The 15,200-nt window shown below is 27.3% G+C and overlaps 1 protein-coding gene across 1 annotated transcript; it reads left to right on the top strand.

Annotated features, from left to right (window-relative positions):
- The first annotated feature begins 7,519 nt into the window (after window positions 1-7,519).
- LOC132937183 (uncharacterized) lies at window positions 7,520-14,976 on the top strand. The gene is made up of 9 exons (XM_061004011.1): window positions 7,520-7,707; window positions 7,772-7,848; window positions 8,644-9,666; window positions 10,567-10,650; window positions 10,730-11,562; window positions 13,438-13,538; window positions 13,618-13,849; window positions 14,532-14,716; window positions 14,823-14,976. The coding sequence occupies exons 1-9, from the start codon at window positions 7,520-7,522 to the stop codon at window positions 14,974-14,976; spliced, it is 2,877 nt and encodes a 958-aa protein (XP_060859994.1).
- Window positions 14,977-15,200: the final 224 nt, after the last annotated feature.

Here is a 15,200-nt window from a genome sequence, read left to right as displayed (position 1 = left end):
TTTTTATTTCATTCATCGGATTTTAGTACGGTTAGGTTAGGATAGGATTTTATATAAATTGATTATATTAAGTAAAAACGACTAACTTGGTATAACTTTGATACTTTAGAGTTAAATCATACGTACAAACGGCATACATACATACATACATACATACCTGATAATGTACTGCTGCGTATCAGAATTCCAGGAAACGGAAAAGTTAAGATAAATTTTGAACACTATACACCGAATATTAAATAACGAATTGAACAAAGTTTGAGTCATATAGAGTTGATACATTTAATGACAACGAAGTGCACGGGATCAGCTAGTCTATACTATTATATAAAGATGAGTTGTTAGTTACCATTGTTGAGGGTAATCTCTGGAACTACTGAACCGATTTAAAAAATTCTTTCACCAATAGAAAGCCACATTCTTTGTGAGTGTCATAGACTAATTTAAAAAGGAAATTGATCACCGCTGGTAGGTTCTCAAACAGGAATTTTGAGATTTACGATAGAAATTGTTGTTTATTAATGGTTGCTATGGGTTATAGGCGTTGATAATAATACTGATTTATTATTATTATTTATTATTACGTAACAGACAATTATTTATAATAATTTATAACTCCTTTGGTTATTAAGTTAGAGAATCGATAAAATGCCATAAACCTTCTCCGCAATGAGCATAGATTAACGTTGGAAATGATTGTTTGTAAATGCTTGCTATTGGTTTTAATAATTATTATTACATATTATAAAAGCGATACGCCTGTTAGTACAGAATGCCTCAAATTCGAACCACGGTTCCGGTGGATCATTTTTTATAAGTTAAATTATACACTTACACACAAACCACACGGGATCCACGGTCTACTGCAGGTAGATTGCCTACCTGATAATATACTGCTGCGAATTTCACGAACGACGCCGGTCGGGATGGCTATACATTAAAATATAATATAATTTATACTTAAAAATATATTGCTTAGCGTATCTTACGAATATTGTGAACTTCTTTCTGGTTATTTTTGTTAAAAATATCATTATTTTTTATTTTAATTAGTATAAACGTATATAAAAATGGCTTTCATTCCTCTTCCTTTGAACTTGTGGACCGAGGTATGTTCATAAATTATAATAGTTGTGCTTTTTACTTTTGAATGTTTGAAATGGAAGGTATTAATATTAGGTATTTATTATTCATTTTTACTTTTGTGTCATCATTATTATCGTTGTATAAGGGTTGTTCCAAATAGTTCATAGTAAACCTACATGCTCATTATAGTTGTTAAACAGTGGTGGCCTACAGTCTTTGATTTAAACAAATTCAATGTGTACGCATGCAGTTAGACCCAACAAAAAAATTATTATTATTGAAGAACCATATTTCATATATTTCCTTATATAAAAGACATTAAATACAATATTTACAGATATATTAAACTTTTTCATCAATATATTAATATTTTTTCCAAATAGCTGTATGGCTCTACTAAATAGACCTAAAACTAGTGAGTTCCCGTATTTGTTGTTATTTTCAATTATTTTTATTGAGTATCATATTCCAGTGGCTGGTGTTGGTAGTTTAGAAACAGTAATTTTGTTATCATACTCAGTTACACACTACAGTTATATAAACTGCTTAATAATGCACCAAAATAAGATAGTGACCAAAATCATTTGCTACATTTGTTTAAATAAGTCCTAACCATTTCATATTTACCATCAAATTATTTACCATCCTCTGCCATTTTTCATCAGTCCGTGCCTGTATATAACTATGTTAAACATTAGATAAATCTAAAAACAATAATACTAAGTATGAAAAAAATACCACATTATACATGCCTAAAACTGAACTGAATATCAGTAAAATCATATCTACGACCTACCAGTGATAATACTTTTTTTGCAATATTAAAGATTATAATATTTATTTCATTTTAATAGGTTCATTTGCTTGAAAGTGATTTGAAAAATGGGTACGTAGTGACAACTAAGGAAAAAATGGAAAAGCGAAAGAAATACATGGAATCAATTTCATTAGAGAGTAGCTTATATTATGATAAAGTTACACAATTTGAAACATTCCAAATAGTAGCTGTTGAAATTGAAGGCAAATGGTAATTTTGTTGGTAAATAATTAAGGAATAACGTACTTTAATTATATTATACACAACATAGAACAAGTGTCTTCTTTTATAAATTTTGTTCTGTGTTTATTAAGGTTCAGAGGGAAACTAATGAGTTTCAATGAATTTGTAACTGACAATACCATGGTTCAATTAATTGATTATGGCTCTGTTTATGAAACTAAATTAGAAAATCTGTTTGTCCTTCCATATTATTTTTTGTATGAACCATTAGTAAGTAAAAGTTATTTAAATTTTAAACAACTAAATTTAATTCACTTAATGTATAACAAATTTTGTATTCTAATTTCTTGGCTTTACCAGTCACATTAAAAAATTATATTCAGAAGAAAACAACATTTTCTATAAAACCCCTTCTGTGTGAAAAATATTTTGAGTTACTATTTTATAATATTTTATGTTGTAATTCAAAAACGAATTGCTCCCAATACATAAAGAATTCACTGAATGTTTATATTTTCATTTCCTATAGGCCATTAAATTTTGAAAATATATTGTCTCTTTTTGAGCTGTTTACGTACATTGTCAGTTATTGTACAAGACTCCTGATATATTGTTTCAATAAAAGTTTAATATTATTAAAAATAAATATGCACAATTGTTTTTGTACTAATAAAGTACAAAAAAAAAATATTATTTGTTCGAAGGTTTTTAATATTGTTATTACTATACCGACGTATTTAAAGATAATATTTACCTATATTCATTTTAAAAGTTATATCTTTTAATAGTGACCTACGTTACGCCGGTATTAACTTATAAGTGAATAATAGCTAAAAATATACTCTCTGAATTAGAATTATATTATTATATTCATTTATGGATACGATTTGGTTTTGCCAAAAACTAGTTCAACATATTACCAGAACATTACCAATTATGCATAATACAATCAAGTATACACTATATCAATCATTTTCACACCAATTATTTCTTCACACAATTCAACACATAAAATAAATATTCATATAAAGTTGTGGTTAAAAGTGTCAGTAATTAAAACGCTCAACAGTAAACTGTTTCTTAGTTATATAATATGCTATCTGGATGTTATGCACAAAATAAATATTAAAATTAAAATTTTAAACATTTCCAGTGCTCAAATCAAATCATTTATAATACTTTATAATTTGTATTCAAGTTACCCAAATGTCCCAAGTAAACCCATTTTACGGTAGACAGTTTAATGTTTTACATCTAGGTAAAAATGAAATTATAATATGTATTATATTATAATATTATATATTATAGTTATAATTACAAATTAAATTATAATACGCTAAAATATATATTTAAAAGTACGTAATTGTGATACTATTAATTCAAAATAATTTGCTTACTAATATAATTAACTGTATTAAATTAATTATTATTGTAATAATTATAATTTAAAGTATTAGGTAATGCATTAACTAAACTTTAGAGGAAAATATTAATTAGATAATAAATTAGCTAACCGAAATTGATAATTTGACAATCAATATTTTAGAAAAAAATCTTTAGATTAAAAAATATAGTCGTTACCATTTAGAAAATTAAGTTAATATTGCTGTTGGTACAATTACGTGAATAAATATTTCTGACTATGATGAATTTAATACATTATTAATGAAATTAAAAACTGAATATTTCCGTAAATATCTGAAAACTAGTTAAAATATTTTGAAAATGCTAATTTAAACATTCAGTGAAAATATGTGTATTTATATGGTCTTTTGATTTGGAGTTACACCAAAAACCAAAACCAATTTTGTCAAATATTGATTTTTGTAAAAATATCCTTTTTTTTTTTATCTTTTTTTATGTTTTTTTGTTTTGATTTCAGCAATTTTTTGTTTGCTAGTTTCTGAAGCATGATTATTTTCACTATTTTGACTACGTAAATATTGTTTTCTACAAGGTATCAAAAATTTCGTTACTTTGCCTGTACAGTTAAAACCAGTTGACATTAAAAAAGTAGCCACAAACATAGATCTTAGTTTTTTCTGTACAGATTTATAGATTTCTATTATTCTAAATATCATAAAAACAAGTTTAAAAATGGGCATCTAACATAATAGAAATTATGTTAATTTTAAAATAATCATCATTTTAAATTCTAACAATAAAATATACTTCCCGTCCACAATTAATGCTGTGGCTTGATGCAACAAAGGCCATTGTTATATTTTAATAATGTTCAGGAATTAAAAAAAAAAACAAATTGGCCAATTTTTAAAATCTAAAGAAAATTTTTAAAACTAAATTATGAAACTTAAAAATTTAAAAATACTGTTACATAATCAAATTTTTTTATTTTATTGTATGACTCATTTAGTTTTTTACTTAATACGTGTAAGTTTTAATTAGACATTGGCTACCTAGAAAATAATATAACTTTTGTTTGTTATTGATAAAAAACTAAAATTTTTAATATTAAACAACTTAAAATTTTCAACTTAATACAATTTTAATGACATTGGTGAAATAATCTAAAATTCGTCAAATATAACATTGATATATATTTTTTTATTTAGTTATAATACCCTAATTCTATAAAATAAATACTAAAAAAAAGTTGAAAATATGGTAAAGTGCTTAAGGCCTAACTAAATATTCTTTCAACCCTTACAAAAATATATAGTTAGAACAATAACATTTGTCGTTTGATATTAACAAAATACCTTTAAAGGATCATATTGTAATAAGTAATTACTACAGAGTTACAGTATAGACAATCGCAAGAATACATTTGAAAACTAGGTAGTAAATTCGTAATTTATTCTAGTAATTGTTTTTTATCACAAAGGTACTAAAAATGACCATTTACAATAACTAATTATGTAGTCATTTTTTTATCATAGGAATGTTCTCACAAAGTTAACATTAAATTGCAATATTGCAGTCCTTGGGTAATATTTAAAATTAAATTGACTCAGCTTAATACATGATTATCATAACTGAATTCTAGACAGTGAGGGTTCTTGGCAGGTCCCAAAATTCCAAAGGACTGAAAATATGGTGGTGACAATATTATTTATAGAATAAAAAACTAATCAAATTGAAAATGTTGAATGTCTGTAAACAGCTCCAAACCTGTCAAAATATTTTGCTTTAGGTATAGTTGAAAATTAAATATTGATATCTATACAAAACAACATTGTCTATACTCTAGTATACGTTTTATAGTGACGAAAAATGTCAAGTCCACATGAGGATATGCGCTGAGTCCCCCCCCCCCCCTAGTAATCTTTATAACATATCAATACTCACTCATCCGTTAGATCCTGACTTTGAACAGACACCTCGCCCAAACTACCATCCTGAAATTGCCACAACGCTTTTTAATAACTCCATTATGCTCTCTTAGATTCTGGCACATCAATACCTGCCATCTCCCAAGATCTTATTTCACTTTTAAATTTAAATCCCGCTCAACATAAAATTCCCCTTATTCTACTCACGGGTATTCTATTAGAACAGTTATCTGTTATCTCTAACCCCTCCCTCAATGAGTCCATACCTTTTAAATCGCCGATCACGACCCATGTAGTCTTGTCAACTCTTTAAAAAATATTGTTAATACAGATGATTACCTCACAATGTATGAACGCCCTTCACACTTAATACATCAAACTTATCCTTTCGAAACAGAAAAAAATTTTGTTTTAAATGATATTTTTATAATTAAACAAATATTTCAGTAAGTTGCTAAATGTTATTGATATACCTAAGCCTAATTGAATGAATAAAATTAGGTAAACAAATAACAATCACTAAACATTTAATGAATCAATAGTGAGCTAGCTAATAATCCCTTAAATATGATTGATTCATTACATTTTAGTGAACTATTAAATTATACATTTCTTAAGCAACCGGCGTAAGTAATTGTATATAGGTACAATCCAAATTATTTTTAAAAACATTTGGAAGCACCTATAAAAAATATGGACAATTAGGTACCGTTCTGCTGTACATTAGGTGTTGTGTGAGTCAATGGATGTGGTCAATGGTGGGGCGCACCGTGCGGCCAAAAATCGAAACACACCGTGACTAGTTTGGGCTACACCTAGTAATAAGCGCTAGCATCGCGCCAAGTTATTTGGCAACGTTTTTACAACGTTGCCACTTCGGATCTACTCGTTTTGGTTGTTTAATTGTTTACTATCTGTTACTCTGTAGTCTGTAGTCTAACATTCTCGAATTTTTGGTTAACATTCACTCACGTTTGTTCAACGTGTATGCAAATTTTGTTTTTGTATTTTGCACTAACGTTGTTTTAATTTAATTTTACACGCAACACTCAGGTATGATTGTTTTATTTATATACTAACATTAATATTATATTGTTAATCTTATCTCGTTTGGATTCAACATTCGAACGACAGTCGTCGGGGAGGCAGATATGTGCTAAATGTTACGTGCGGTGACCATGTATTCAAATACTGTATTTTTCACGTCAATTTAATTGACCAGAACCGTGTATTAAAGGTTTCACAGAGTATTTGTATTTTAAATTATTTTTTGTGAAGCTTGCTTGCTACATAATATTTTGGGTACAAACTTTTTTTTTAGTTGAATCCGACTAGACGCCATTGGACTGTATCTTATCTTCACTAACCAAGCGTTTACATTTTTACCTACCTATAAGAAATGTATTGACGTTAATATCGAGTTAAGGCTAGTATTAGTTTTATGAATGGCGATGAGAATATCTAACATGGTTAGGGACTGACCTTGTTAATTATAATATTGATCATTAACTTAAGGATTTATTTATATTAAATTATTTATTTATTAGAAATAATCTTTAATATCAGCAATACCTACTTATCGTTTATAATATCATACTACTAATGGTCAACATTTTTTTTTTTTTTGGTGACAATAGCCAAATTGGTTAGGCTTAAGTTTTTGATAATGATTCGATCCTTTCTCTCTGTCAAAATACAGACAATTCCATCAATTGATGAAAGGTTTTTAAACTAAAAAAACAATCAGGTAAAAATAAGAATTTATTAAATATTCTACTCCTAACATCTAACGGTTAGGTGGTCAAAAATAGTAGGACTCTCAAAGTATGTATTAACTCTGGGCCCGGGTTTCCCTCTCCACAGCCCTGCCCGTATACAACCATACTCGCGCTAATAATAATTTACGACTAACGACAATGCAATGGGTGGTGGTGATAAATTGTACTTAGCCTAAATATTCATTTGAGCGGGTCTCTTAAATTGAACACTTTTTTATTTCACTTTTTCTATTATTTTATCTTTTTGAATTTTTTTAACTTTGTGGTTTGTTCAACTTCAATACTAAATATTATTTTACTAGTTAAATAAATTGTTATTTTATACTTTTTATAGGTGATTATTAAATTCCAACGTTGCAAAAATGAGTGAACCGAAGACTAAAGAAACCCCCACTTATGCATTTGGTACTGAAGTTTGGGTAAAAGTGTTCAATTGTATTTGGTGGCCGGGTATAGTTGTTGATCCTCTTAAGATACCACAAGAAATATTAGTTTATTTCAACAACGTTGAACATATTGCAGTTGTTAAATTTGAACATGATAACAAATAGTAAGTTAACATTTTACAATACATTTTGTATTTTTATGACATTAATTTTTAATTTTATAAATAGTGTAGTTGTTGGCAGAAATGATCAAATATTCCTATACTCGTGTGATCGCAAAATAGAATTTGTTGAAAAAGGATTATGTAAGTCTTAATTTTTGAATTATTATAATATGTACCTGCCAGGGTTGATAATATGCGCATAAACTGTTATATACGTTCCATGTAAAATACACAACAAATAAAACTGTATAACAACTAAAACGTACTTGTACATTTTTATTCTTTGAAATTTATAATTATTCAATGTCCATTAGATACTAAATTGATTTTAATTTTTAATTAATATCCATTAAATTTGTTTATAACTTTTTTTTATTTAATATGTGCTTTGTATACATTATACTGGCATCTTTAATTCTGTATTAATCTATTAGATAAAGTGTCTACTCTTCACATTTATTTCAGTTCAACAATAAAATAGGTACCTAAAAAAAAACAAACAAACTAACAAATCACTTCATTGTTTAAAAAATACTTTTTCAGCTACGCATCAAATCCAAATATTACTTTGAAAAATAAATTACTATAACAAAAAAATCTATCTTAGTGAGTTTATAGTTTATTTAAATTTTTAATAAAACAAATTAAATAGTTATTTATTATTATATTTTATAAATAATCCTGTACATTTTAATAAAGATAAACTGATAAATTAATATATAATTAAATGTACATGGTTACCACTGATCAATATTAATGATTATACTTGATAGTTTCTGTTCAATGCAGCAATAATAATAAAAATATATAAATATTTTTATACAGTGTAAAAAGTAGTTGTACCCTGCATTTATAGGTAATACCTGTTTTATACATTCAAACCCTGGTACTCATAACAATATATATTTTCTTATGTTGTTTCCATATATTTTACAGCATTATTAAAACAACAAGAAAAAGGACAGCCTATAGTTAAACATGAATTTAACATGAATAATTTTAAGAAAGATGTAATATCAATGGAACGTCTTCTTGGAGGTGATATGTATATTTTTGAAAATTTAGAGAAAAAACGAGAAACACTGAAGTCCATCATGAAAGAACCATTCACTCAAACTAATACAAAAAACTATAATACTATGACATATAAACCAACAACATCAACTGGTCATAGTTGTCAATCACAAGTAGGCTGTAACTTCACAACTATTCGCTCTGTTAACTTAAAACAGCAGATGGCAATCGATAAAAACGAGACAGATGTGGTTATGACCAATAAATCATCAACCAATACTATCTCAAATAAACGAAAGGATTTAAAGACTGAATCAGAGGTTAAAAAACAAAAACTGGTGATGAAAGATGAAGAACTCAATACAAGCAAGGATAATACGGTACAATTGTCTAATAATGTTACAGAATCTTCAATTAATGAAGAAGTTGTAGAAACAACGAGTGCGGTCGGTACTTTAGACCAAATAAACAATTTTGAAAATTCATTGAGTTGCATTTCGAGTAATATAAATAATTCCGATGCAAATATATTGATTGAAGATAACAATGGTATTGGTGTATCTGAGTTAAGAGAATATGGATCTCCACTAATAAAAGGTTTGTTGGGGATTGATAGTCTATATTATAATGAAATAGTTAGTAATGACGTTGATATTCCATTAGTTGAAAATATGTCTATTGAAACAGAAGACCTTGCAATTGTTGTGGAGAATACTAATGGCAAGGAGAAAGTTTCAAATGATGTAGAAGTTAATCAGTTGAATGGTTCCACAGTCGGTAATGCTATGCCTATCGAGAACTCTTGTTCTGTAGATAGTACATCTAATAAAATAGATTGTGAAGATGAAATCACTAAAATAAACGACTGCCTAATAGATGGTGTACCAAACGCTGAATGGACGAAAGAAGACGGTTGGGAATCCAAACCATCTGCACTGAGAGAAGGTAATAACTAAATATATACTTATATACATTGACAGTTACATGAATAAGACATATTGGCCTAATAATTGCATTAAAAAAAAGAAAAGAATATGGTCAAAAATAGCTATAGTATTATTGTAGGTTATATAACTCCCCTCATTAAATTTTACTTACAATATTTAATACAAACATTTAATCTTTTAAAAAATATACAATGACTTAAGTTCTTTTCACACAATAATAGTAATGATAAAGTGAAAAGTACTCTGATTTGTGATTTGTATTATATTATAGTAACTACATTTTAGTAAAACCTTACTATAGTGATACAAAAAAATCAGACATAATGTATACATCTATTTTAACAATGAATGCAATAAAGCAAATATTATATCTAGCTTTATTGTATAGAAATAACTTTATACAGATACAAAAAAAAGTTTCGGCTATAGATACAAATTTTAGCTTGTCCACAATTTTCTTTTACTTTCTCTTCGAGTGTCCTTAATTTTATATCTATATTAAAAAATTATCAGTATTATAATTATGTAGGATGAATAAGAATCACTGTTTATAATCCTAAAGTATGAATTCTAAAGAGTTGATTACTTATTTTATTCTAAGACTTAGAACATTTAAAGTGTATAGTTTTTTTTTTCTCTTTTTGTAACAAAAATGTAGTATGATATAATTTCTAAATAATGTTTGGGCATAATTTTATTTATTGATTTATAGTTAGCATGGATTTCAGCAAAAATATATATATAAAAAAACAAGAAAAAATGTTCTTGTAATTTTAATTATTCAACATTTTTACATTTTTAATCCATAAATTATTTACTAAAAAAATATTTTTTTATTATTATTTGTATTAACTATTATTTAATTATCTTAAAACATAATATTATAATTAAATTACAGGGATAAGTTTGGAAAAAAATATACTAAAGACCAATCAAAAAATAATATTACACAATGATTGTGAAGATGTAAAAAGTATAAATGGTAAGCAAACAGGAATTAATTCGTGTTTTTTAAAATTTAATATAAAAACACTATATTTTATGTTCTTTTATGTAATTAGGAATATTTTCTTGGAAATTAATAGAAGGAAACCATGTACCCTATATCATAAGAGTAATTAACGGTGAACATTTAAAGTTTGTATCCGTACAGATGGCTACAACTCTGCTACGCAGCAATAATTTACATGCAGATATTTATACATATGCATCAGTAAGAAGTCATTTTATCACTGATTCTGAAGCTAACTTATTAAATGAGATTAACCGAAAACATGCTGACAGTAAATTCGGGAAAGGAATGTTTTTAGCAGGAAAAGATCGTATCGTCCGTTTAGAAGATGTTAATGAATATTATACCTTCATAAAAATATGTTATAAACAATTACTGGGCAAATCTACTTCAAGTCGGAAAGAAAAATGCGGTTTCATACGTATTAACTCTGATCGTTATGTGCCATATTGTGTTAAAGATAACAAAATATATGTTCCGCTATTCTGCTTTGAAGGCGAAATCGTAGTAGGAAACCTAAGACATGATGTTATAGAAATAGAAAATTGGGACTTGGCCTATCTCAAGTTCTGTTGTAAAGTCCAGGGTATCAGAGATTATTTGTTTGCTAGTGACTCTTGTACAGTGACCACTCTTGACAATATCAAAAATAATTTTCCAAGAGAAACGATTTTTGAGGATTATTGGCCAAGCAATAGGCATAATTCACATCTTCTAGTTGATCAAGATAACTCTTCTACCCATACCTGGATCAGAGCACCCCCTGAAATAGAACCGGCTGAAAACACTATTCCTCACACTTTAACGGCACCAGGACCAGCCATACCACAGACTATGTCAGTAATGAACACCTATCAAATTGGATGGCGAGCAAACCAAATGGTATGTACTTAGTATATTCAATTTCTTTTATATTTTTCTCCTTTAAAATATTGCTGCTTGTGTTTTCACAATATATTCAAATGTATAATTTATTTTATGGTTATAATTATTATTAGCATTAACTATTAAAATATACTAATAAATAATGGATCTGTAAATGAAAAGGTAATAATTATATTATATTTTGTACCTATCAAAATAATATATAAATGAGAAAAATTAATTCAATACTTTTTAGATTCAATTTTGCTTGTATTAGTTTCATTTAATTATACTTCAGTTCACAGTAGTGGTAGTGTCGTTCACGGTTTTTAACAAACCATTTTTTTCTTTGTAATATGTCAGCCTGTATTCTCAATAAATAAATATTATTTTTGTAGGTTAATTCAAATAGCTAGTGGTGCCGAACACTTATCGCTACAGCGGTAAATTTTGTAGGTGGTTAATGGGTGGTTAATAGCCTGGTGATAAGATGGGTTGATGACTACTTGACATATTATGGGTATAGTTTAATATAGTAAAAATACTAAATAGTATATACAGAATTACAGACAACAGACATACAGTCATACTTACTATTTAATTACTTTACTAATTACTAAATTCAGTCGACAAATCTCAAATACTAAAGGAATGCCAGGAGGCAGTATGGTTCGACGTTAGCAAGTGACGAATAGTGATGAATAATATTAACAACCCTGCACACTAGCTAACTATTCTACTACTTCATGCCTAGTAATAATATTATATTAATAATACCAGGTTTAAGGATAGTTTCCCTAGTGTACCTATTTTTAAACTATATTCGAAATATAAGAAACTAATAACGTACTATATTTAAAAACAATATTTGAAAGAAAAAAAACCGGCAAGTACGCTCTGCTGTACATATTAGATGTTTAAAGAGTCAGTATAATGGATGTGTTAAATTTTAAAATTATAATATAAAATCACCGTATACGAAAAAACGATTCTGTCAGCCTATAATATTACTAACAATATTTGATGATGTCATTGTGATTAAAGTAATTAGTTTTACTATTAGAAATTAGTACTACAGTAGGTTAAATTAATTTTTGCCAACAAAATTGCATTTAAAAATATCATTGTGTATATAACATGTAATAATATGACTAAAAAAGTTTCAAGCAATTAAAAATGTTTAAGCATCTAATTTCGTCTAATTTGAATTTAAAATGTCTATAAAAAATAACTGTACTTATATAATTTTTAGATTTTTTGGTTTTAGTTTGAACTACATACGTGGAACCTTGTCTTACATTTTCAATTCTTAGTTAAGCAAATTGAACATCTTATAAATTTTCAACTGCAAAATAATTTACAAATTTTCAATTTGATAAATGTTGTCAACATTTCAACTTTAAATGCTTATAAAAAAAAGTTATGTATTTTTAATATTTTTAAACAGATTTTGTAACAATGTGTTCGGAGCCCTGTATTAAATTGTCTAACTTTTTGGCACAACGAATAAAACTGTATTGACATTTATAGAAACAGAAATAAAAACAATTGAAAATTTCAAATGATTGTAAACAGCTCAAAACGTCTTAAAATATTTCAAAATTTTATCAAATTTAGAAAATTACAAAATAAACATTTAGTGTAAATTGCATGTGTCTACGGTTATTCGTTTTTGAATTAAGTACAACAAAATAAGTTGTACTTTACAAATTTTATTTGAGTTGAAATGTCATTGTTTTAAAATTAAGATTCCAGCTGTTAATATGTAAGGTAATAATAAAGTGTTTGAATTCAATGGTCGGTTTTATTTTTACTACTATTAATATTACGTTCTGAGCTATATACTCTATAATCCTAAATCAACCGTTTTTTAAATATTTTTTTTATTCTCAGGGTTCAACAATGTCTCAATGCAGCAGTTTGATAAATAATACAAGTAATATTGTACCATCACTGCCTTTAGTTAGTGCAAGTAATACAGCACCCGTAATTGGGTAAGTATAATCAAAATAATACAAATAATCAAATTTGTAAATGTCTAAAAATAGAAAAAAAAATTATTTTTGCTTATAGTAATACTATCTCATACTCCAACATTGAACCTCCAACGCTACAACAGCTCAACGCATTGAGCAATGATGGTCCAACTGAAATTGTTCCGGCCACAGAGATCATTGACCTAACATCTCCACTGTCCATCCCTGTTCCACCAACTGTGCAGGAGAATTCTCTTCCTTTTGAACGGGAATTGACAAGAATACCGCGACGGATGAGGGCCCGTGCCAAATCTCGTCATCCATACAAGGTAAATTATGTTCAATATTTTAAGATTAGCTGAAGTTATTTGGGGCTAGAATAAAATAATATTATTTTTCATACCTTTATATAATATAAAATCTTGATACTTTTATATTTAAAAACAAATATACATTTATCCAAAAAAATAGCATGAACTTCGGACAATTTTGTATAACAAAGATAAGTAAATAAGTTGATAATGACCATTTAATAAACATAAGACACTATGGGTTAAACTTTAAATTAATAATTTAACAATTTTGTTGATTATGTTTTGCACAAATATTTTGTATTTAAAGGTAACTGTCCATATTAATAGATATTAGTTTCTCTAGGCTGATAATTTATTTCAATTTGTGTAGTTTTTCTATCAACTAAATGTGTGTACCTACAGTATTTATACTTGGTAATTAAGTTTTTTTTTTTTAAACTTAATAGTTGTAGAATATTTTTCAACTTCTTACAATGGTTTTAACATTTATTATTTGATCAATTGCAATAAAGCAATAAGTAACGGGTCTGTATGTTATTAAATTAAATTCAGAGTTGTATTAACACAAACTACAACTATTTAGACTTATTTGATATATACAATACTGAATATTTTTTTATTTAAAATTATTTTGTATGTGTATAATACTAATACCCGTCTGTATTTAATAAATAAATAATATATATATTTAACATAGATTCAATGCACAACACTTCAAGGGAGATTGATATACTGCATAAACGCAAAAGCGTTTGTGTTGTATTCAAATTGGATGGTGACAATAGACAATCTAGTCCAGACGGTGTTACCAACGTGTACAGTGGAGAAATGCGCTCAACTCTTAAACAAAGTCTTAAAAACGAAAATATTCTATGGAAATCCGTAAGTGTCTCTGCTCCTTCTACTCTTAATCATCATTATCCTCCTACTACTCATCTAACATAATTCAGAAGTGGTTAATAAATGTCATCCGTCGTTTGTTTGACAGTAAGCAGTTAGCCGTGTTGAAGAAAAATGGACTCATCAGGTCGATGGTCCCGGGAGAAACACCGATGGTTATGCTACATGATATCAAGAAGGTTTTGCTAAAGTTGCAGACATTGGAATGTTATGGTTTCACTACATCGACAACGAGATTCTAATTCTGAATACCAATATATTATATTATGCTTGGGTGTTTTGTTCGTATAATTAGTATGTGGACATAAAAATGTACAAACAAAAACAATATTTATCTACAAGATTCTGTGACGTGCATCTATATATTATAATTTACTATTACAATAATATAATATATTTTAAATTTTATGATCAATTTGAATCTTTGTCATTTTCCAATATTTCAAATATTTTTGCATAATATATG

Source organism: Metopolophium dirhodum, chromosome 1 (assembly GCF_019925205.1).
Source record: "Metopolophium dirhodum isolate CAU chromosome 1, ASM1992520v1, whole genome shotgun sequence".
Classification (NCBI taxonomy): domain Eukaryota; kingdom Metazoa; phylum Arthropoda; class Insecta; order Hemiptera; family Aphididae; genus Metopolophium; species Metopolophium dirhodum.
The sequence above is the reverse complement of the archived record's forward strand: the minus strand, read 5'-3'. Positions and strand labels throughout refer to the sequence as shown.